Raw genomic sequence first — 24,602 nt, 5'->3', positions numbered from 1 at the left:
AACTGCAAACAGACATTGATAAAAGCAGCCCATGGATTTTATTTGTATTCTGAAACAGAATTAACCTTTCAGTAAACTTAGCAATAAAATCTCTTGAAGCTGACGTAAGAGAACACAGATAGTATTTTCTGTACATAACCAAGCTAGAAATAAATATTTTCATTCAGCTGCCAAGAAATAGACTAGCTAGGGTTCCAGAACATTATGTTACACACTGCCAGTTTTATATGGGATCTTAAATATAGTTTTTTTTTCTTCTTTTTTTAGGAATTGTCTTTGCCTTTTTAAACTGAAATCAGAAGTGTTAATTACAGGTGACACTCTGATTGTTACTGTTAAGCATTTTCAATTCCTAATACAAATTGTCCAGAATGCCATAATACTACCAGCAGCCTGTGCAGGCAAGAAGATTGCTGGCTGAAGAAAGAAAAATGGGAATTGTTGAAGAGTAAGTGCAGAGAGAAAATCACCCTTATGCTGCTCAAATCATCACAGAAAAGACTTGAGAACTGCTAACCTGGACTATCCATGGACTGGCAGATAGCTAAAGCTAACTGAGATAAATGAAATCCTCATTCTGCTTTGATGAGGAAAGAAAACTTCCTTCGAGACAGACTTTTGCTCTATGTTCATGAGGATTACAAGTAAGAAAATACCTGTGGTTTGAGCCAAGCTCAATTTATTTCAATTACACAGATTTCTCTCCCTTGAAGCTACAGAATAGTGAGACACCAAATTACCATACATACAGGTAATATGGAGTTCAGAGTTTCATGCTGGGTCATAAGAGAGGGAAAGAAATCTCCCTTTGTGCATTGCTTTGTCCTTCACTATAAAGAAGGAAGCTGAGTGCACTTTGGAAACCAGGTCAGAATGAAATGCATCATCTAAAATTTTAATAAACTTTTTGTGTTCCTTGCTAAAGAGGACATAACACACCCATTATGTTCACTGCATCATCAAACTTCACTTTGTACTGATGAAAGAAAAGCTCTGCTTTTGTTTCAGGAGTTCATTATCTAAAAAATCTCTCTGTATTTTTTCCCCTCCTAACAAAACCCTTTCAGTGTGAAGCTCCAAAATGAAGTGATGCCTTGGAGGGGAAAGGAAAATTAAAGGTGTCAGATTAGAGACTGCCTAAATAGGAAGAAGAGCTGCTTAGTACTCTAACATTTCTGCTGGGAACACACTCAGTGTAATGCTGCTACTCACCCAGCTCTTAGAAATGCAAGGGGGAGGATTAAATGGAGCTTTTAGTGAGGGTACCCAACACCCTGGGGCAGGGGGCTCAGTTCTCCTTCAGAACAGCACAGTGGGACCTGACCAAGCACCTCTCAGTCCTCTTTGCTCTGGTCCTTTGGGTTTATCAGGCACTGAAGCCTTTACATGGGGCCAGCCCTCTACACAAATCTGGGGGCAGAGGAGACTAGAGGGGAAGGGTCACGAAAACCTTACAGAAATTCAGAGATTTAGTGAAAACCGATAAAGTTAGTGAGAAAGAATATGAACAAACACCAAATAAAATAAAGAATCACATGTCTGGTTGAAAAGCATTAAAAGCCCATTGACTCAGGGAGAATTCTGCAATTTTTTACAAAATTATCTTTGCCTGCTCCTGATAAGTGACAAAGCTTTGAAGACAGCCTTGAAGCACAGCTGGCTCCTTGATAGAGCCAGTGGTTTCAGCCATGTGAACAAACTCCCTTTCACTACCTTGCTGATACAATATTCACAATTCCATCCAGTTTTTAAAGAAACACTTTTAAATATTTTATCCAATGCCTCTGAAGTGAGACTTGAGAGGTAACTTAAGCTCAACATGAAGATACCTGAAAAACTGAAGGAATCATTTCCTTCACAACTCTCAGCCTTTTAATTCTTACAGAACCCAGAACACAAAGAAACACACATTTATTCTTGCATACAACTCCTTTAACTACAGCTAAATACCTGCAGGACACTCTGTTACAGCCTACAGTACATTCTGCCTATGATAGATCCCACTGCACTAAAGATTAACATGTTCAAATATAGACTAATATATAGTTGACATCAAAAAAACAAAAAAAAAATCAAATATGGGTTTTTATCCTTATTTCTGCAGTAAGATTGATGCTGAATTTTGGATCTATAAATTTAAACGGCATGAAAATAATCACTGAAAATTTATAGATTATCAAGATGATGCAAAGTTTTAAATAATTGCTATTAAATGTCTGCCACAGCACAGGCACTAGGTTTATAAATAAATAAAAAGCAGTCAAATAGTAAATTTCCTCCAGAACTCAAGCCTTCAGAGTAATGAATAAGCCAAGTCTCAATTTTTACTTATTCCATTTACTAAAACAATCCACAATTCCACTGGAACATCTGTCTCCACTGAGAGAGGGAGATGGGTTTTGTAGTCTCCCTTTCTCAGCACCAATTCTTCTGATTTTGAAGACCTAGTTAATTAAAAATTCATACAGTTGCAAGCATAAGACTTAAAAGAAATCCACAACAAAATAAATACTTATTGGTTACTTACTTTCAGCGTTAGACAAAGTGCAGGGATTGCAGTCAATCAAAGCTAACTGAAAATGCTGGAAAGAAAAAAGAATTATTTGCTTTTCAAATAAAGTAATACTATCACTTGGGCAAACTACTAAGAGTAAATCAATTTTGTACTTGAAAATCAATACCACATTTTACCATGTGTCTTAAAAAAAATTTCAATTTCTGTTCCACTGCTTACTAGAGGAAAGTAAATTCTTTTTACTGCAAACATTGCAATGCTTCTAGTAATGTAAGATGACAACAGAACAGATCCTCACAAAACAGCTGGGGTTGCATCTGAAAGGATGAAGACATCAAAATGAATGGTCAAAATTGGAAGATCAAGTGTTTATATACACAACTGGGACTGCAGACACACCAGCTCAACCTCATGGAAAAAAATGCTTAAGCATTCAATCTATCTAAAAAACAGAACACTCTCCCTTCAAACTGAGGGATTTTAAGTTTTTTAAAAATTGAAGTCTTGTCAAAAAGCATTTACTATGAATACCTCTACATTAAAACATGAATTCATAAGGAGTTCGTAAGTTCTCACAAAGCTTGTTTAATTTTAATCACTGTTCTTTAAGGAATACAAAAACTACCTTTCAAAACATTCTAGGCTCTGAGGTTAAGTTTTTCACTCATCTATAAAGAAGGTCACAAAGCAGAGCCATGAACTCTGTCTTCAAGTGTCACGTTAATTCACTGATCACTGCTTAGGTTTGAGACACAAGTATATAAAAATGAATGGAACAGGCACAGAAACTCCAGTGCCTGAGCTTTTCCATAAACTTTGGACAAAATCCTCACAAGGTGTGAAATTTCCATTGATGTATTTGTTTAAGAGAGAATAAGGCCTAGGAATACAGGAGCCTAGGAGTTAACCTATGAAATACTACTGTTAATAAATACCATTATTTACAAAATTCAGAGTCAGGTGATTTCTAATACACAAAACATGACTGATGCTTTAGTATACTTTATTTTCTTAGCATAAAAATGATAATTTAGATCAAACTATTCAAGATGCCAAACTAGGTGGCACTGGAAGCTTACTGCTGTAGCTAGGAAGAAACAAAGTCTGTATCAATGGATATGTGCCATACAGTTTCAGTATTGTACTCAGAGCTATTTGATGCTACTTAACTTTCCTCATGGCCATAATAACTCCTTGAGTACAGAATGTCCATACAAAACACATCTCTAAGATGTGTAAGATTTTATCAGAGCATCACGTTTACAAAAATCCTGATTTTAATAGGAGCAAAAAAATTTGAAAATTAATATATTATCCATAACAACACATAAGAAGAATGCTGACACTTCCATAAGCCCTGACATGCACTAATGCAGCTTCCTCCTCACCCAGTTCATCAACACCATTTGTAGCATATAAAAGCATTTAAAAAATGAACCAAACTCAAGATGAATAACACAAATTAATGATTTATAATGAACATTTTAGTAATATCCCCCCCAGAAGAGAATACAAAAACCAACAGATTCACACTGTAAAATAACTTTTAACCTTAGCGCAAGCATTAAATAATAGCCTACAAATATTAATTATTAGCTTATTTCTCTGCTGTGTCTGCTCCTTTCCCTACTGCTCAGCAGGCAGAGAACTTAACAGTCTCCCCTCACTTACATTGCAATGCAGGTTGAGTGCCTCAGAGACATCCTTTAGTCTGTTACCATAGTGATTCTACTAAGCAGACAACTTTAAAAAAAAAAACTAAATAAAAATAAAATGCTCTATCTTAAATTGCATTTTGCCTGCCAAAAAAAAAAAATAAAAAAAAGGCTCTGGCCTGTACAACTGAGTGTTACCAATCTAAAAGGTACAAAATTCTTCCTGTACAGATATGTCATCTTGCACCGTCATTTACAATTACTATGGAAAGATAAAGCAGAATGGAACAGATTTGCTCTCACCTAGCAATGCTATTATAAAAAATAAGATCTAAAGAAAAAAGATTGACAACTGTTCTGTAGCAGCTCTTCTGAAGGGTTACTGCAGTGAGACTCACTGAGAGAAAGCAGGCAACCATGTAAGAGTATCTACCCATTTTAATATGTAAGTATGCCAATAGTATCAAGTGCTATACCGTAAAAAAGGGAAGAAATATTTTCAGCAATGCCTCCTAAAAAAATAAATATTCACTGCTACAGTAGCCAACTTCTGAAATTCCAAAATCCACATTATGAAAATTTTCTTAGTGTGTTCAATTTCTACTTGCACTGTTCATTAATCTACAAACGGTAAAGAAATTGATAAACCAAAGCCAGTAACTATAGAAAAACACACCATTTACACTAGACAATTAAAAGCAATACACAGAAACCCCAGAACCTTTCAAACCAAGAACCTCTGAAATGCACACACACAAGCAAACCTACACCTCTTGCCGGATAAATAATACATAGCTCCCCATTAAGTACTCGAAATCAGACAAAAAAAAAAAAACCCCATGCACAAATTCTAACACATCAACCTCATTAGCCAAATGCAGATCCACTAATGACAATTACCAGCACCAAAAAATTAAAGAAATAGTAATAATTTCCAACTTCCATTTCTGCAACCAACAGCAGCGGCTGGCAAACATCTGCACCCCTCTCAAATATTGCAGCACTGAGCTGGCTACTGCTGTGTGGAATAGTTGTTATGCAGGAGAGGCCGCTGCAGCTCAGAGACGACACACAATACCTCAAGGCAGACAGCAGTCTATAGAAATTCAAATCCCCAGTAAGAGGATTTACCTAGAAGGCAGTGTTCTGAATGTTAAAAACTAACAGGCTCTTCTCAAGGGCTTCGGCTCAAGGCACAATCACAGAATCGTTCAGGTTAAAAAAGACCTTTAAGATCAGCCAAGCCCTAAATCACCTTGATTTGCAGTCATCTGTAATTGCAGAGTTATCTGCAGCCCATTCCATCTCCTCTGGGGTCCTTGACTTGCCTCTAATTGTGGAAACAATTCCGAAGATAACCTTTCCAAGGATGAGAGGTACAGTGGATTCCATATCAAGAGAACTGATGAAAGCACTAGTTCTGGTAGTAAAGTAACAGTAATCTGACACTGATTTAGGTAACTTAACATGCTTTCTCTCTTAGAATTAACACCCATTCTTTAGAATGTAACAGGAAAGTACCCAAGGTTTTCTTGTTTCTTTAATCAATAAATGACAAAAGCAAAACGAACCCTTTTCTGTTCAGTGAAAGATTTTCAGTACTGTCTCTGTTTACATCCAAACCTGAGACCTCAAGTAGTGATTCTACTCCCTCCTCCTCTCCAGGGTGACATCAGCAAGTTTAATAGCTCTCGGCTCTGCATTTATTCAGCAAGCAAGGCAAGCCATCATCTGAAACCTGACAATCCTCACCGACTTACCATGAAGGAAAGCTCCATCATGACTCAGTAAAATTCTGTCAGGAGATGGCTTTTTCTGCCTGTGTGACCTAGGTGTGATGCCCGTGTTGCTCAGAGCAGCTTTTGTTCAGATAAGTAGGACACGGCGAGCCTTGTGTAACCAGCCGGGGCACAGTGCCAAGCCTCCATTTGCCAGGCATCTCTGGGACCAGGGGACAGGGTCAGGAGAGGACACGCTCCGTGTGCTGCTACAGCAGCTCATCCTGCTGCTCTCCACTGCCTTCTGAGCTCACAACAAACTCAACTTGCAAGAGAAAAGGTCTGTGTAGTGTAAACACACGGGTACTTTTGTCCAAAATTTGAAAAAAGCCAATGGAGACAGGGGAGAACAAAACTGCTGAAGGACACAAGGAACAAAGGCCATATATACACTGAATAGCAGCAGTGCACTCCGAAAAATCTCTTGTTCTGACAAGCTCTAAGAGAAAAATTATTTTTAAACAGGAAGATCATAAAAGCTGCATTTCTGCTAGCCAAAAAAAGGCTGCATCTGAATTTACTGATCAGTATCTTTACATAATGATTTTCAGAAAGCTATCTCAACACTCACGTTTGCCTCCACCTTTTCTGCATTATTTCTGCAACATCAGAAATCAGCTATTCCTGTGCTAAGAGCCTGAAAAGACTGCCTGCCAGCAGCCAGAGAACGGCACAGGGAAAGGGGGAGTGTGCTGTCACTGCTGCAGCACCAGCATGGCCAAGGGGCTGATCCGCCCGGAGCCGGAGCTGGGCTCGTTCCAGGGCTCAGCCTCCAGCCCCCACAGCTGCCCAGGCTGCACAGAAAGCTCAGCTCAGTCCCTGCCCACAGCCTGTGCCTACACTGCGACCATTTCTGCGTGCCCTGAATGCCAACCTTGCAGTCACGGTACACCTGATAAAACTGCATCTGTCCCGATGGAGACGCCTCTTAAGGAGAAGGTCCATGAATGAAGCGCACCAGAATCACTGAAAATCCTGAGCTGGAAAGGACCCATAGGGATCACTGAGTCCAACTCCTAGCCTGGCACAGCACCATCCCCAGCAGTCACACCATGTACCCAAGAGCACTGACCAAAAGCTTCCTGAGCTCTGCCAGGCTGGTGCTGTGACCCCTGCCCTGGGGAGCCTGTTCAGTGCCCAGACACCCTCTGGGGGAAGAATCTTTTCCTAATATCCAACCTAAACCTCCACTGACAGAGCTTCAGGGCATTCCCTCGGGTCCTGTCACTGTCACCACAGAGCAGAGATCAGTGCCTGCCCCTCTTCCCCTGCTGAGGAAGTTGTGACTGCAGTGAGGTCTCCCCTCAGTCTCCTCCAGGCTGAACAGACCAAATGCCCCCAGCTCCACATGGCTTCTCCTCAAGGCCCTTCACCATCTTTGTTGCCTTTGGCCACTCTCCAATAGCTTCACGTCTTTTTTCCAGTGTGGTGCCCCAAACTGCCCCCAGCACTGGAGGTGAGGCTGTCCCAGCCCAGAGCAGAGCAGGACAATCCCCTCCCTTGCCCGGCTGGTGATGCTGTCCCTGATGTCCCTCAGGACAGGATGTCCCTCCTGGCTGCCAGGGCACTGCTGGCTCATGTTCAACTTGCCATTGACTCGGATGCCCCGGCCCCTTCCCACAGCACTGCTCTCCACCACATCATTCCCCACTCTGTCCATACTTGCAGGGTTGCCCCACCCAGCACCAATATCCTTACACTGAATTCTCAGCTCCCGAATCGCCTGTTTCTCGTCCCATGGTGTGTTCTTCCCCACCTCCCAAATGAGCGAAGATGCCACACAGCACGGTAATTCAGTTTTAGCTCTTACTCCTCTTTGTAATCATGACATTTCTAAAATACACCTGTAATTCTCTTTTACAGGAATTAGTCAAAAACCCAAGTGAAAGTAGGTAAGAGAGAATAAAAGAGAACACTCTGTAGGGCCAGACATTGTGGTATCATTATCCACTGTCAAAACCAGTCACATTAATAACTCTCCTGCAGTTTCATTACAGTGCCATGCTGCACTGAAAAACTTCCATGGATTTACTTCTTGTACGTGTCTTTCCACCATTGATATATGCAAACTACAAAGACTAAGAGAGACATTTCAATCCCAAATGCTGTTTTCCATCCACTTACACTTTTATTGAAATTATATTTTGATTAATTTCATTTTGCTTTCCACAAAATGCTTTTTTTGTGTGAAGCACTTGACATCTTGGATATCCAAACTTGCAAGAGCCAAAGCCTTCCACCTTGTTTTTTACCTAAAAAAGCAGCTGATCCTCATAGAATTAAAGACATAAAACTAGACATAAGAAACTAAAACTTCTCATAGTTGCATGTATTTTGACTAGTTATTTTTAGTAATTAAAATACATACAGTTTCAATGTACAATGTTTAAACTTAAAAATTACTAAACTAAGCCCACATGGGAAAGATAACTAGGTGGTAAAACAGCACATGAAGATTCAAAGTCACAAATTTTCACTCTCCTAAATACTTGTTTACCTATTACTCAGAGAAAGAACATAAAACATGAATGATATGTCTATAACTGTTACGTGCTGGCATAGAATAGCTGCACTAGTTAAAAATATCTTTCATAAGTATATATATATACAGGAGAAATATTTGAATAAGTGGTAGAAAAGTGTCTGACTGACTATAAATAAGTACTTCAAGCTGTTCATTGGTACATCAGTATTTAATTTCTTTATATTTCATGCATATTCATACAATTCATGCACATTTTTAATTCTTTTGCAGCCTATTTCTTATCCTAATATAAGCAGCATGTCTTAACATTACTAACAAATGAGAATCTTTAGAAGAATAATTAAAAAATTAAAATTATATTTAAATTGATGATTTACAGGCAAGATGAAAGCATAAGCCTGAAGCAAACTACCGGAGTAACTGCTTTGTGTATAAAGAAGGAAAAATTTCTGTAAGTGAAAGACAGAATCAGTATTTCTACTAAAAGGCAGATAATTGAAAACATGAGAAATTGAGTTCTCATTCTTCTGCAGGTTTTGTTACTGGGTACAGGCTGCACCTGTATTAAAACCAAATAAAATTCTCAAAGCAAAACATTGCTTTGTTTGCTATAAACCAACCATGTTCAGCATTCCTATTGACCACCCATTAAAAAAACCCACCCCACAAACCAAACAAAATCCAACAAAACCCACACAATTCCCCCACCACAAATCTCCAAACAAAAGCAAACAGAGCTTCCCCTGATAAAACCAAAACCTCAAAAAATCTGCCCCCTGGCCCCCAAATGTTCCCTCAATGTTATCAATCTAATAAATATAAAAACCAAAGATTTCTTTTTTTCCCTTAAGTATGAATTCTGCATTCAAAGGGCTTTCAGAATCATGGCTCTAAATCCCTACTAAAAGCACAAGACTGCAACAGCACGGAGCAGGATGAGCACCAGAAGGGAGATTGGTTTCCCGTAGCTGTCAGCTGATGCTCAGCTCCCAGATCTCAAAAGGCTCTGCAGCCATATGTCCTACAGGAAAGTCCTCCAAAAGTCTCTCTGAAATTTTTCATTCCCACATTTTTTCTCATAATTGTTTAAGACTGAAAGTACTTAAGAGTAGAACTGAGACACACATGAGAGACAAGATGATTACATGCACCTATGAAAAAAGGAGACCAAATTAAAACAAAATAAATTCAATAAATAGGAAAATGACCATGACAGTGAGCGACATGTCAGAAATAATGCAGCACGTACTCAGAAGTGTATTTTTTCCAACAACATTTACCCAATGAATAAAAAGATATATTATATTCCTAGAGATCTTGCTTTATTCTCATGTCCTACCACCACTGAACACAGTATTCCTTGTGTCCTTTGTAGGAAATGGTGAACAGGAAAGGGGTAGCAGGACATAGAAAACCGAAAAAGTTGGACTGTGAGGTAAACTTCAGTAGCATGTTGTTGCTAGAGTCATTAATATATAAGAATAAATCCATCCTCCAGGTCACTGCCAGTTAATTTTGGAATTAACTGTACTTTTCTGATGAATGGGGCAAATTCAGCTTTCGTGTCTCACCTCTGAAGGTAACACTGCCCCATCTGCCAGGTTATACTCCGACTGTTTTGTTTTCAACCAGAAGGGACACTTTTTTTTTTCCTTAATGTAAGCCTGAAGGCCAAGTAATTTTCAACAGCCTTGGTGTTGCAAGAGTTTATGGCAATGGGATAACAGAGAAAGTCAAGGATTCATAGAGTAATTTGCAAGTCTTAACTGCAGAACAGGCAAAACCAGTAATTGATTTTGAAAAAACACTGGGAGTTGATTTTATGCTTGTTAAACAGCACTCTAGCAATTATCTTGATCATCAACATCTTAAAATAGTAAAAATTAATTTTGTGCTTAAATTGCTTACATAAAATATAGATGATTTATGTTAATGCTCTAAAATAGTGAAAAACATTGAATATATGACCTTCAGACTTCTATCTTCCCCCTTTGCCTGAAGACTCTTACTGACAATGACTCTTACTGACAATGACTCATCTGTTGGCAATAGTTTATTCTTAGCAATTACAGACTTAACATGAATGTTTAAATACCATCAAAAACATTATGATATTTCAAAGTACTTTAATGCAAGGTTGGTACAATCTGTGAAATCCAGAGCAGTCACAAGCGAATACCAGATGAAAAGTTACTTCCACTTTCTGCCTTCGTGTGAATGAGGAGCTCAAACTGGGCAAGGGCCCCAGGAAAAGGGTCTGTGCTCACAGGCAGGCTGGATCCCAACCCACTGAATTACTCTCTCAAATCCTGGATCCTCTTAAAAAGGTCCACCAAACCAAAAAAGGCACAAGACAACTCTGTCTTTTCATTGCTTTAGGTCTCTTAATTTTCTTTTGATCAAAGATGAGATATTCTGTATCTCATAGAATGAGACAGAGTGAAAGCATCCCTTCACACTCTTTCCTTACATCCCTTCCTCATTTTACTCTGCCCATGCTTGAGCATAACCAGTGCACCAGCACTTCACTTTGTTCTCTTCACTAAGGCAGCACTTTCTGACTTGCCTCACATATTCTCATCATTCAGAATTCTGGTTTAAGATGTGGTTTTTTTTAAATCAATCAGATTGGCTTTTAAGAAGCTACAGCCCTGCTCTACTTAGTTTTTTCCTCAACTGACATATTGTGGTGTTTCAACTACTAAGTTTCAATCCCTAGCACTTAAGTTTTCAAAGTAGCTAAGTGCTTGGACTGTACCTCAAACCCACAGCTGAGCTGAACTGGAAACAGCTCAAAGTGTTCGAGACCGAGCTCTGCTGGGTCTTTTCTTTTGTTCCTCACTGTTATTCTTTACTAGGAATTGCCACCTTCATAGCAAAGGAAGCAAACCAGAAACTCTGCTTTAGGTGTCTCAGTTGGTAATTCCAGAGCAGTTTCTCATTACATTTTGAGCCAGTAGGGGTAAGACAGCTCTGTCCCCTCCTTCCCATTCCATCAACCTTGCACTGGATGGACCAACCCAGCAATCCCAACATGAGCTGGCTCAAACTTCTGAACCACCTCAGTCTGCAAATGGAGAAAAGCAAGAAATGAAAAATCACTCGATTCAATGTGACTGAGAGTGCTGAACGAGGCAACTGGGATTGCAAGGTGGAAAATGAGACAAACTTAGGAACAAGCTGCAGTCATATTGCTCTAAGAAAAACATGAAACCATCTTTAATGCACACACCCATCATGTTCATTTCACCATCCTTTGAAGACCATCCCTCTGCCCCAGGGTAACCTGCTTTTGTTGTGGCCATTTGTTTTCTTAAGTGACTTAACCACATGCCACATAAAAGCAATGGAATCATGATAATTTTGCATTAAAAAAGATTAATTTCTTTCTGTTTTCAAAATACTACTTCTGTGGTTTTCTCATTTGTAGCTGGTGTTTCGAAACCTTGAAGTTTGGTATACTCAAAATCCACATAGTAAATGAACTGATTTGCTCTGCAAACTTGTGAACATCAAACACAAGAAATTATTTAGATTGGGTTATCCATAATATTTAAATAGCTGACTCACTGACAGAATTGCAAATTTTATGGCACAGTAGAAAAAGATTATCTATTTCTTCATCAATTTATATCAAAAATTAAAATTGTATAATCAACTAGGTTGGAAAAGGCCTTTTGAGATCACTGATTTTCTTCTACTACTTGATTACAAGACGACCACTTGCTTGTAAATTTAATCTTTTCTCCCAGCTTCTTTAAAAATAAAACCAAAATGTACTTCAGCACTTCTTTTACTCAATATTTATCATATATTCCAAATCTGTGCCAAAGTGTAAGGAAACAGGATCACCCAAGTTCACACATAATCCCTTTGTCAATAGTGATCTATGTCTTCCTCTCCTTGCTCTTTTTCACCATTCATTGCATGGAATCTTTTCTACTCCTCTGCAATTTCCAATTCCACCAATGTCTGTAGGTGAAACCTTGGGCTCTGGATGAAAAGAGAAGTCTGGGGAGAGATCTCCTTCCCTCTATCACAAAAACTGAAAGGAAAAATTAAGAGTAACACTCTACTCTTTCAAATATTGGACAATGTGATTCTGACAACCCAAGAAAACAATCTGCCAAGAAAAGGAAGCTGTAAGATTCTTGAAAACAAAACACTTACTGTTTTCAGTAATTTTTAGGAAAGATTAACATGTAGAAATGCATTTATAAATTACATTTAATTACAAAATTCTCAGCCCTGCAGGTGTATTTCCCACCACATGCAACTCCCTTAAAAGAACACTTCCTTTTTCCAAGACATGTAACAGCTAAATTTAGAGGCCAGGAAGGAAAGGACATGTGGGTAAAGTAGAAAATGGAAAGAGGAAAAACATGGGCAAATGTGCTGCACAGAGGGAGATTAAATGACAGATTACAATCAGTGGCCAGAAAAGAATGTCAATAGTAAGGAATTTGAAGAGGTACAGAAGAAACAAAGTGCTGTGGTACCATAAACCATTCCCAATTGATTAGCCAGAAACTGTTGTCTTAGAAGCTGACTCTCAAGCCAAGAAATGAAAGAATTAATTAACTGTTGGAAAAGTAACAATTATATTAAAAAAGATATCATTTTGCATCAAAACTTTCTAGTTTACTAATTTCAAGAACTTCCAGTTTACAACAGGGAAGCTAGGGGGGAAAAAACCAAATATAAAAATTAAAAAATCAAATAGTCCAAGCTGCTTTGTTTTTCCCCTTAGCTTTCTGTACAACCTCAGTCTCCCTCAAGGTTCACTATTTTAACAAGAGTCCTACACCAAATTTTTCATCTGGAGTGTAGCATCTCACACACCTCAAACCTATCCTTCTGTTTAGACTAAGACACTCCACATTAAAGCACTTCAATTTCTATACCAGGTGGTCTGTGACTGTTCTGTGCTTATGCATTCCTTGTTAAGATGCAACACATGACTTGTAAGAAATGTTAATTCAATTTGAAATGACTTAAACCTACCTTTAAACTGGACTCATAGTCTGTGTTCACTTTGAACATAAGCCCAAGTCGCAAATGAATTTCCTTGGCTCGACAAAAGCTGGGATCAACATAAAGCGCCTCCTGAAATGCTTTAATTGCCCTGAAAGAAAAACACAGATTAAAAAAATTATTTTTTACTGAAGTATTACTGTATAATCAGTGTTTTTTATATGGCCAACAAAGTGGTTCAGGAAGTATTGTTACAGAAGAACATATCAAAATAATGGTTCACGTGTAACGTTTTTGGTACATGGCTTTTGATAATTCAAGGATTGAGTAATTCTGAACTCCAGATATCCTCGTGCATTTGAAAGTCTAATCTTTTCTATTAATTTAGAGAAACTGATTTGCTGCATGAAATACACTAACATATCTGATATTTCAGAGAGGATGACTCACAAATTAGTTACAAAATTAGTGCAAGTTCACTTACAACAGCCAGGTTGCTTTTGATTCCCGCAGTGCAGACCCCCAAACAGCAGCAGAACAGGTGGCCTTGGACAGATCACACACATCTCCTCCCACTGCACCTACCTGCTCCTTTTTCCACTTTCTCCTCCCTTTCCTAGCACCAGTGCAAGGACTCAAAATAATACCAGTTGCTCCATTACTTCCAAATGCAGATATAAAAACCTGCCAGCTCCTCACACAGTAACTTTCCTTCATGTTCCCATGATATGTGGAGATGGCTCTGATTCTATTTCCTTACCTTCAAATCCTCTCTCACTTGTCCCTGTTCATGATGGCACAGTACCAGATAAAACAGAAATGCCATCTAACAACTCCATCTTGGAGCAGAAATAAAGTGACTCTAAACAGGACTGTTTTGCCTCTCAGGCCACTGAAAAAAAACTAGGACAGCTGAAATGCAACTAAAAGATAACAGAATTAAAGCCACAGAGGAATTAAGAAAGAAGCTAAGTCTCATTGTTGCCTGAAATCCAATGACAGGTTGAAACAAAATCCCTTCCCATACACCACTGGCCACGCAACAAGAGAAATGAGAACTAGCCCCACTGAGGGTAGATGTGAGCCCCCAGGCCAGAGAACATAATCCTGTCTGCTGTCCCAGGAAATCCCCCACAGGTCAATGCCAAGTGAGCAGGTGACAGGGCAGTCTATGCAGAGAACTGGACCTGCTGTGGAGCAGCACAGGGACATGGGACAGGGATTAAACTACAGTGCTTAAAATCACTCTCTTAGGCACATTGATTTAATTCCTACTCTTGAAGTGCAGTATTATTCATAAGGACAAAAGGCTGGTTACCAGATGCAATGCAAAATTCAACAAATATTTTTCACAGACTTTTTTACTCACAACACACATAAATTATCATTTTTGAATCCTTCAGCAAAAACACTTCCACTCTAAAATTCTTACAGGCTTTTTCTCATCAATGGCAAAGCAAACCAAAGGCTCAGAACTTCCTCTAGACAATGCAACTGTATGTACCTAAAGCATTATCTGACTTCTTTAAATAGAACTTAGGAGCAGATAGGATTTAAAAAGTATTAAATTTTTATTGTGGAACTGAAGCTTCCTCTATTACAATCCTTCAGGAAGGCTCTCCTTGCTCAGTACCCTACTTTTCTGCCAGCACACAGGAAACGAGCAAGTGAAGCGCTGAAGGGACAAACCTGCACCAGAGCTAAGCTCTCTCACATCTCATCTAAATTTCCCTGAAATCCTGTGGTGGTGGTGAATCACACGCCTCATATCTACACTGAATTCATAACAAACAAAGATCCTTGTCTCATAACAGTGTGCTCATCTTCATCATCTGCAAAAACAGTGATCAAATTGAAAGGCCAAAGACTCGGCTGAATAGCAGCATGTATTTTAAGTTAGGCTTTTGCTATACCAGAAGATAGATTCTATTATTGTGTATCTGCATTTCTTGTTTTAACTCTAATATGGGCACTAGGTATGTTAGCCACTGGTATTGAAAATCCATTAACTGTATGTTGTTCAAAGACAATACCCTAAGGCCCAAAAAAGAAGAAAACCACTGTCTATGATTCCAGTCAAAGAGAAGACAAAAATCAAGAATGAAGACATAGCAGTTTTATAGCACATCACACAGTGTGACCACACTAACACTCTGAAAACTTCAGGTTCCTCACTTAGCCATCCTTGCTTGGTCAGAAAATAGTATTTCCGTATTTCCCCTGTATCATGTCCCCATTGAAAAGATCATCAAAAAGTGTATTTCTAAAAAAGTTTAAGAGAATCTGAGCACAACAAAAATATTTCTGTAGTCTCTTACTTACTGAACAGGAAATATTAATCATTGCTACTGTTGAGCAATGGAGTAAACAAAGCTACAAGTATAATAACAAACTTTCCAGGACAGTTTTCAAGTTTAGTTTGAATGTATACTGTCCTTCATTCAAAAAATCCAAGAATGTTGCCTACTCCAGTCTTTCAGAGGACTTTAAAAGTCCATAAATTATCATTAGTAGACAATGTGAAAGACTGTGTCACATTTAGCTCAGAAACTACTGGTCACAGAGAGCCCCTCCAAGCTTTGAGTAAGGTTTATCTCAGCCCAGTCTAAACTAACTAAAAATTGTACTTTTACCTTCTACTTAAATCTAGTGTCAATTCCATATTGGTTTTACAATTTGTAGTTTTTCCAGGATGACAAGAACGAATAATAAAAAATATAAACTACTTCCACTGCTGTGAAAAGGGGTATCATCAGAATTTCCCCAATGAAGTGATGTGAAACAGCATTTTCAACGTTTTTTACCAGTGGTAGGTACTCATGCCTAATTCACTAACTACAACCTCATTTAAATTCTCAGTAGAATTTTTATAGAATAAAATACTCAAGCTCTGAAAAGACATTAACTTATTAACTCTTACAGACAGACAAGCAATTTTACATCACAGCTGAATTAATATTGATGCAATTTTGCCTCCAGGAAGCATTTAAACAAAATAGCAACGTGCTCACAATTACAGGACATGTCAAGAACATGGACTACAGCAAAAACCTCTGCCTGATTTCCATTGCCATGCCCAGAGCTCCAGACTCATTCCCTTCTATCAAACAGGAGAACATCTGCAGCAGCACTGCCCCCCATTCCAGAGTTGGGCCTTCCAGACACAGCAGGAGTCACTTGATCCTTGTACAGATCTTTGTTTACTCTCAAACATCTCTAATCCCATTTCTGTTCTCTGTCCAAGCCTACACCCAGAATGATGTGGAGGATCTAAGGCATCCAAGTTATCCAGATGTTTTCCTTCAAAGCTCTTGTATGGTTTGACCAAAACCAGAAGGACAGATGTGACCCAACAGCTTCCTTCAGGGGTGATGGCTCAGAGCCTTCCTCAAGTCTGTTGGGAGTCCCCTCCACTAATGAACTGCCCTTCATGCACAGACAGAATTTCTCATCTCACTCCTTCAGCAGACTAAACACACACCAGTCCAAAGGAAAAAATATGAAATGAAAGGCCAGGAGCTCTCAAACTGCAGAAATAAATTACAGTCATCTGAATTCAGCAAGAAAAAAACTTTCCTTTTGTTCTCTGATGATACTGACACCTGCTTGGTGAGACACAATGCTGGGTGAGTCTATTAGAATTTATTGAAATTAAATAAGGATTTTCTCCAAGAATGAGGTAATTTCTCTTAACAGGCAGGAAAGGCCATTCTAACACTTAACAAAATGGGAAAGTAATACTGGAAAACAGACACTACAGAGAACGAAAAGCAACTCTGGACTTTCATCTTACACAGTACTGCTATAGCAATTCAGGAAAAATATAAATGACATCTCCAAATCAAGACTGCCAGAATCAATACTGCAGCTATTGTCCCACCCACTAATCTATGCAACAATGCCTACCATTATCAAAGTGAAGAAACCAGGTGAATAATAATTAATAGATGATTATATTAAACATTTAGTGTACTCTCATAAGACTTTTATTAGATGGTTTTGCTTGAATAGACTGTGAATAAAATCAGCTTTGTACTAGGCAAAAGAATATAAAAAAAGAACATCAATTTAACTATTCAGAAGTTATCACTTTTGTACATTTCAAACAAAACCCATGAAAATCAGAGTGAGTGTACAAAATAAAAGAATCTAACATTATTCTAATGTCACTTGGTGCAGTTAGTGAAAACTTTCTTTTTTTCATTCTTACCCTCCTTCAATTTTCTGACCACCTATTCTAAGCCTCATATCATTTCACAGCCTCACTAATGAAAGTGATGTGAGGCTATCTAGACAAATTTCTATCTGAAACTCAATCATAGTTTGAACATTAAAAAAATGTACATACATAGCAGTAGTCAGGACACTGCAGTTTATAAAACACTTTTACAATCTTTAGCTACAACTCTTCTGTCCAGAGGACTGCAACAGCTTTGAGCAGCAAAGTCTTTAAACATTTCTCTAGAACAGCAGTTGGGAGTAGGTTTTTTTCATAGCATTAGCAGAGTTCTCATCAATCCAAGAGTAGTTTGCTATGAAATCACAGCAAGGTAAGACAGCAAAAAGAAAGTTAACTGTCCACTTTATTACTGGTTACTGTTACTATGAGCATGTGTACTCTACATGTGCAATCCCATTTTATACACCTCAAAAATACATATGTATTTGACCCGGCCACCTGAAATCAGAGAAATATTTGAGAAAGCAGTATCAACAGACAGTGTGTGTAAATTCTTAGACGTCTCCACTTGGCAGTGTGTATTCCTACACACCCCATTACATCCTTGACCTTCTGTGTGGAGGAACCCAGTCAGAAGCAGAGATTGTGGTTTTAGGTATCTTTATATCTAGATATTGAACAGATGATGACAGTGTTTCTGCTTTGGGAAAGATCAGGGAGTAGAGGGGTCAGAGAGTTCTACTCAGTAATGACTGGTTTTCCACAGCAGTCTTTAGTCATGAAGGAGGTGAGAAAAAGGGTCTGCATCATCATGGAAAAACTGGCTTTTTTCAGGATCAGTGCTGAAGGACTGAGTTATCCATAACATTCAGTTTCTACACGTGGAAAGGAATCCCTAAACTGAGGAGCCTCAGGGCAAAGAGCCCAAATGGGGCCCTAAGGGTGACTGATGTCAGTCTCCTGTCAGGGTTTCTGAGGAATCCGGAGCCTTTCTCACAGACATTGTCCAGCAATTTGCAAGGTCACTGAAAACACTGAGGCTGCCCTTGGAGCACCACAGTTAGAACACTGGGTGTGAAATGCAATTTCAGGACACAATGTCAGAGCCTGGGCTCTATCTTTTCATCTTGATGGAAGTCAGTGGAATCAGCAGATGATAAACCAGTCAGGCTCAGAATCCTCACTGGAGAAAAACATTTGGTAGCCAAGCCACTACACCTGGGTGCAGGCATTTCACAGAAACGAAAGGTAGCCTTGGACTAACTGTTGAAGTTCTTTGATAATGTTCAATCTAAAAGACAACTATGGAGATTATTAAATAATTGAAGTTATGTGAATATCTCATTCTACTGAATGTAGAATCTACAATTCTACTCATTTCTACTCTAACTGAGAAACAGGGAAACAACAGTAAAATGAACCAATCACTTACTGCTTGATGATAAATTATGTAAAAGAAGGGAGTCTCAAAATTTCACATCCTTAAAACTGTAGTTAATTCAATTTATGGAGATAATACCTTAGGGAATAGGATTGGTCTGATCACACTATTGCAACATTCATATATACGTGGAAGACTTCTAATTATTACATGAACAGTTAAACAAAATCACCAACATAAAATGATGTAACAGCTAAGATTTGTACTTAAGATAATGCTGCAATGCTGCTCTAGTATATAAAAATATGTACAATATTGAATTACAGTGAACTGCATTATGAGTCTTGGAGCCAATCCAACACATCCTTTTATGAAAGCTGGAAAACTTTAAAAATAATATAAAATATATTTTAAAATAATATAAAATATAAAGCTGATCCTATTCCCACTTGCTTTTTTTATTATCTCTGTTTATATGAGACATGAAAAAACCTCAAGTATTTCTCACCCCTTCCTTTTAGGAGGACTATGTACTTCCCTCTTGTTAAAATCTATGAATATCTGAAGCAGTGGTGTTAAAAAAAAACAGTTCATGGATGAATCAGAATAAATAAACCACCTTAAACAGTCTTGAATACTTGAACAGTCTTCCTCTGCCTGCTAGAAATATCGAGATCCATGTCCTCTATGAGCATAAACAGATGGAATAAATGCAGCAGGAAGACAGATTAGCATTTCACTCTGAAAGAGGACTCTCCTGGCAATCTGTGAGAGTTCTGTGGAGGATTAAGGTCTTCAAAGAAGAACACCTATTGTAAATGACTTGCTATCATCTGCAAGCCTACTGTGATTTTGTCACACCTGAACACCAACAACCCCATATTCCTCTGCCCTCGTCCTTAAGAAATCACAGAGAAAGGGGAAGAAAGGCACTCAGAGGGATTAAAAATCAGAACTGCACAGAAGTATAAGATTTTACCTACATTGCAGTTTCTTCCTTTAAAAATTCTACCCAATATTTTAATGATACACAAAGTCCTTAGCACCACACTGCACATTAACTTTGTTGTATAAATGAAATGGAAAATACTATTATTATACTCAACCTTAATATAAACTCTATGTGCAATTCTTTAAGTTAGGACATCAGCTTACACTCGTGCTGTCAAGAAGTGAAGAAAAACCTAAATTAATTCAAAGCTCTAATTTATAAATACTAAATAGCATGATCCGCTGATGGCAAAAGTCTATGTTGAACAGGTGGCTTTTCAAAAAATTAATTACTCTAAATCTAACTGCTTTGTCTTATTTATCTTACAGTTTATCTACCATTTTCACAGGGCAAACTGTAACGAGATACAGCTTGTAAGACATGGTGCACAAAATACTTCTGAATGCTAAATGATGAAGACAAGACTGTGGAACAACTAGAATGTTCTGAGACTCGGTAAAATTCAAAGAAGTCTCATCACAATCTTAAAACAGTAGATTCTCAGGCTTTCTGAAAACTTTTGTATTTTTCTCTTGTTAATTAGAATGCAGCAGAATTGCATGCCCTGTACAATACAACAAATGAATGGCATTCATTTCACCACTATCAATAAAGAAAAGCATGAGCTGCAAGATAAAATCACCCATGTTTTGAGCTCACGATTTAACCAACTTATTTTAATTTGAATAATAAAAGCTTATGTACACTATCCTGAGGAAAGCATAAATCTTTTGCCTTAGAGATACATAGAAACAATTTAAGGAGAGGTGGGGGGGAGAAATCCTCCTTCATTGTTCCCAGCCATCAGTTGGTGGCCACTCACTGCATCCATAACTGCAATCAGGCTCAGCTTAGTAACACAATGGAACTTCCAGTAAATCCATCATGTAGTGAAGTCACACTTACTGTACTAACAGTCTCCATACTGAGTGTAAAAAAGCACTGACCTAAACACTGCACCTTTCTGACTTTTTTCCTATGAATTAACTCTTATCTCCACAGGATTAAACACCAATAGAAGTCTGAGGACCTTTCAACAGAACCCGTGACAGAGTCCATTCCATTCACCACTCTCATCACTGATGAAGTTAAACCAAAACCCCAGCTGAATCCCAACCCTCCCCCCTCCCCCAACAAAAGCCCTGACAGAAATGACAATTCTTTTAACCCCGAGTTTTTATAGCAGATTGAAACACTGACTCCATCTGAGCCTATTTCTTCTCACCTAATGCAGCTCTGTCGAAATTTCTGCCTACCAAGCAAACTGAAAACAAGCCCCATTTACCACCTCTCTTCCAAGAAGGTTTTTTATAACAGGCTTTCCAACAAAGCCAGGCCACAGATTATCAGTAACAACAATTCCCAAAAGCCTGTCGAGTCATTCTGCTCCATCCCCACTGCTGAACTGTGTTACAGCGAGTGCAAATTCTCCTCCTGATGTGCTTTCCTTTTCATGGAACTGTTGTGGCTGCCCCAAGCATGTTACAGTAAGATACTGACTCAGGACAGTAACACCTGCAAACATAATTTTATCTGTAATAAAATCAAAATTAAACTATTTTACACTTACACCAAACTGAAGGTGAAACAATCACACACTGATGGGACACCACACAATATTGTCAGCTTACTGCAACTTACCATTGAAAGGCATTGTAATGGAAGTAGACCAAACCAAGGCCATATAAAAAGGCAGCATTCTGTAAAGGAAAGAAACAATGTTTAAAACCCAGATAAGAGCGAGTTTCCAATATTTTATCCATCCTTTGATATTCTATTTCCATTATAAGACAAACATATTTAAAATTCGCCTTGAACAGGAAGAGCCAAAAAGAAACAACAAAAAGATAGGCAGACACTAAAAAAAAAAAAGCAGTGGTTCTCCACGGTCACAAAAAAGGAGCTATTTTGGCAGAAGAGTAACCACAATATTCAAGTACTTTTATGTCAGAGAAACAGATGTGCTCTGTTCTACTTGTACAACAGCAGGGAAAGAAATGATGGAGTGGAAATCTCTGGCAATTTAATATAATGAAAAAAAAAATAGTTTATGACCAAGCACCATTTCATAGTCACAATAATTTATACTCACATAAAAGAAAACAAAGCTACATGCTCTAATTTCAGTGTCTAATGTAGAACACTAATTAAAGAAATCTGAAAATATGCTTAAGGAGATTTCACTTTTCTGAATACCAAAAAATACAGACCATCAACTTCAAACCTATGACAATCAGATTTCTTCATCATTAATCCAATTTCTATTTCCTGTTCCCCTATTTGCAAAAGGCAAAAACCAAACCAAACCAACAAAAAACATTCCCCTTCTGGAAATCCATTTCCCCTCCATTTTCTTTTCATATAAACTATGACTTACTTCTAAGGTGAAATTAATAACAATATTTAATGAATGTTTAAGTATTCAGTTCCACAAATAATTATTACATAATTCCTAAATTAGGAAAAATAAACTAATTGTTTTTTTCTTCTGCAAAGTTATGCCAAAGCACATTTTTTATTGAGCAGAACAATTCCATTATTTATAGGAGACATTGTACATGCTGTCAAAGACACATTTTTAGGCTTTTCTCACATATAATTCTGATTCAGAGAGACCAGGTATGCATCCCAAATCTCTGACACGTGGACAAGAGCTGGAATTTCAATTGTCAAAGACTGCACTTCAAGATAATGTCTCTGCCACTTGCATGCAGTTCTTTAAAAAGTCAAATTTCTAAGGAGTTCCACAAAAGGAATACTAATTATGACTTAAACCAAATCTAAATATGAAACTTATAATCAAGTTTTTCCTACAAATTAACTGGTAACCAGAAGACAATTCAAAGTGCAGCATTCATCAGAAACAGTACCCAGTATGACAATTTCATTATTCCTCATTTGCATCTTCTAAATGCAAATTAAAACCAGGGGAAATGTCAAAGATCCTTTCCTGAATGCAGCTGGATCACAGCTTCAGCAATGGACAGCTTCCAGGAAAATGCTGTGGTATGACCAGACACTACAGCAATCAGAGCATTGGAAGATCTCAACAGAGGACTGGACAGGGAAGTTCATAAACAATAGAAGGGGACACTTTAATTCTACTGTAAACCCACATTCCTGTTTAATTGAACAAAAGCACACCACGGACATCACGAAGATAAATGACCTGCAATTCTATATTCCGTGTTTTTCACACATTCTAAGTGTGCTCTGGCAACAAGAAAATCAAGAAGTCAGGCTCAAAAGCTGAGCACATGGAACGCCCTGACTGAGAAGTCATTTTAAATGAAGAAGTAAAATAGATTTTCATGTGTGCAACATGGAAGCCTACAAAATACAGCCTGCCAGGATTCTTCACAAACCTCCAGCCAGCTCATTTTCAGACAGAGGACTGTCCAGTGTCCCCTCTGGTATTTCAAATCCCAGTAAAGATTAGATCATTGTACAGATTGAGAACAACAGTGATCACAAAAATCCTTCATCACCACACTGCAAAATTCAAACAAAAATGTGCCAGACAACTAAAACTCTTCAATTCACAAAGAATTTGGCTTCCTCTTATGAAACCTATTAGAATTCACAGTCCAATAAAGTTAGACTCAGAAAAATCTCCCTGATATTCTGATGCTAAGGGTTAACAACAACCAAATTTCAAGGCACAACAAAACCAAAATGCAAGCGATTTGCCAAAATGTAAGTTATGTATCAAGTCCACATAAAGCTATCAGATGGTCCTCATAGCACTACAAATAAACCATCACTGTTCTGTCCTTTTTCTATGCCTGGTTTTCCAACTTTTCTCTCATTCTCCTCTGGCCTTAAGTCTTTTGAGACTGACCTTAAAAATATCTTAAGCTGCTGCTCTCTTCTCAATAAAAAACAGGGCAAGATTTAATATTTGTACCTGTAATATTTCACTTCAAATGTAAAGGTGAAAATTCTGTAATGTCTGTATGGATCATGAATTTATCTGTTCTGAAATATTACAGTCCTAACCATATGTATCATCGTGTATCAACTGTTAGTGGATAATATTAATATCTAATAAGCTAAGATTAAAAAATATCATTTAAACTGCATTTGAACACGGACAGGACTCACAAGGGTTGGAAGACATCACAGTGTCCCAGTGTATGGCTGTACTTTCCCACAAAGAATTCAAGGTGAGATACACTTAAAGTTCATTACTTTTGCAGAATACCATCAATTCAACATGCAGTCAAGTTCCTACTGGCAACAGCCAATATGAAATGCCACCACAGCTCAATGCAGATCAGGACCAAGCGGGATCATTACCCAAATCTTCATCTACAAAATGTCCTTTCTAAAATCCTAAGATCTTGTTCACCAGGAACACACTCCATCTTAAGAAATCGGTTTCCAATTTCCTCTAACAGTTTTGACAAGTTTCTCCCAAAGAATATGATTCCCTGTGTTGCACTGAAGATTATTCCTGTAATTTAGTCCCTGCTATAAATAGCTGTTGAGGTGGAATTGAAGGCCTCTTTTTCTCTCCAAACATTTTTCAGTGAGAAGCAGAAAACAAAATTATCTTATTACAGTCCTTTCTTTGAACTTTCTAACAACTCTCAAAATTTATGAAAATCTCATGCCAGCAAAATGCTTTCTTTGGCTACTTA

General features: G+C 38.0%; 1 protein-coding gene across 16 annotated transcripts in view; it reads right to left on the bottom strand.

Moving 5' to 3' along the window:
- KDM6A (lysine demethylase 6A) overlaps nt 1-24,602 on the bottom strand; it is a 151,203-nt gene that overhangs the window by 56,730 nt on the left and 69,871 nt on the right. For 15 of the 16 annotated variants that reach the window (XM_014876744.2, XM_088160407.1, XM_088160410.1 and 12 more), the window contains exons 5-7: nt 21,601-21,659; nt 13,438-13,558; nt 2,528-2,582 (exon numbers count right to left, since the gene is read on the bottom strand). In XM_014876744.2, coding sequence (XP_014732230.1) covers nt 2,528-2,582; nt 13,438-13,558; nt 21,601-21,659 — 235 coding nt within the window. Of the gene's footprint in view, nt 1-2,527; nt 2,583-4,186; nt 4,283-13,437; nt 13,559-21,600; nt 21,660-24,602 lie in introns of those variants that run through there. The other variant, XM_088160415.1, reaches the window with a different exon arrangement.

The sequence above is a fragment of the Sturnus vulgaris genome, chromosome 2 (genome assembly GCF_052056855.1).
Source record: "Sturnus vulgaris isolate bStuVul1 chromosome 2, bStuVul1.hap1, whole genome shotgun sequence".
In the NCBI taxonomy this organism is placed as follows: Eukaryota; Metazoa; Chordata; class Aves; order Passeriformes; family Sturnidae; genus Sturnus; species Sturnus vulgaris.
The sequence above is the reverse complement of the archived record's forward strand: the minus strand, read 5'-3'. Positions and strand labels throughout refer to the sequence as shown.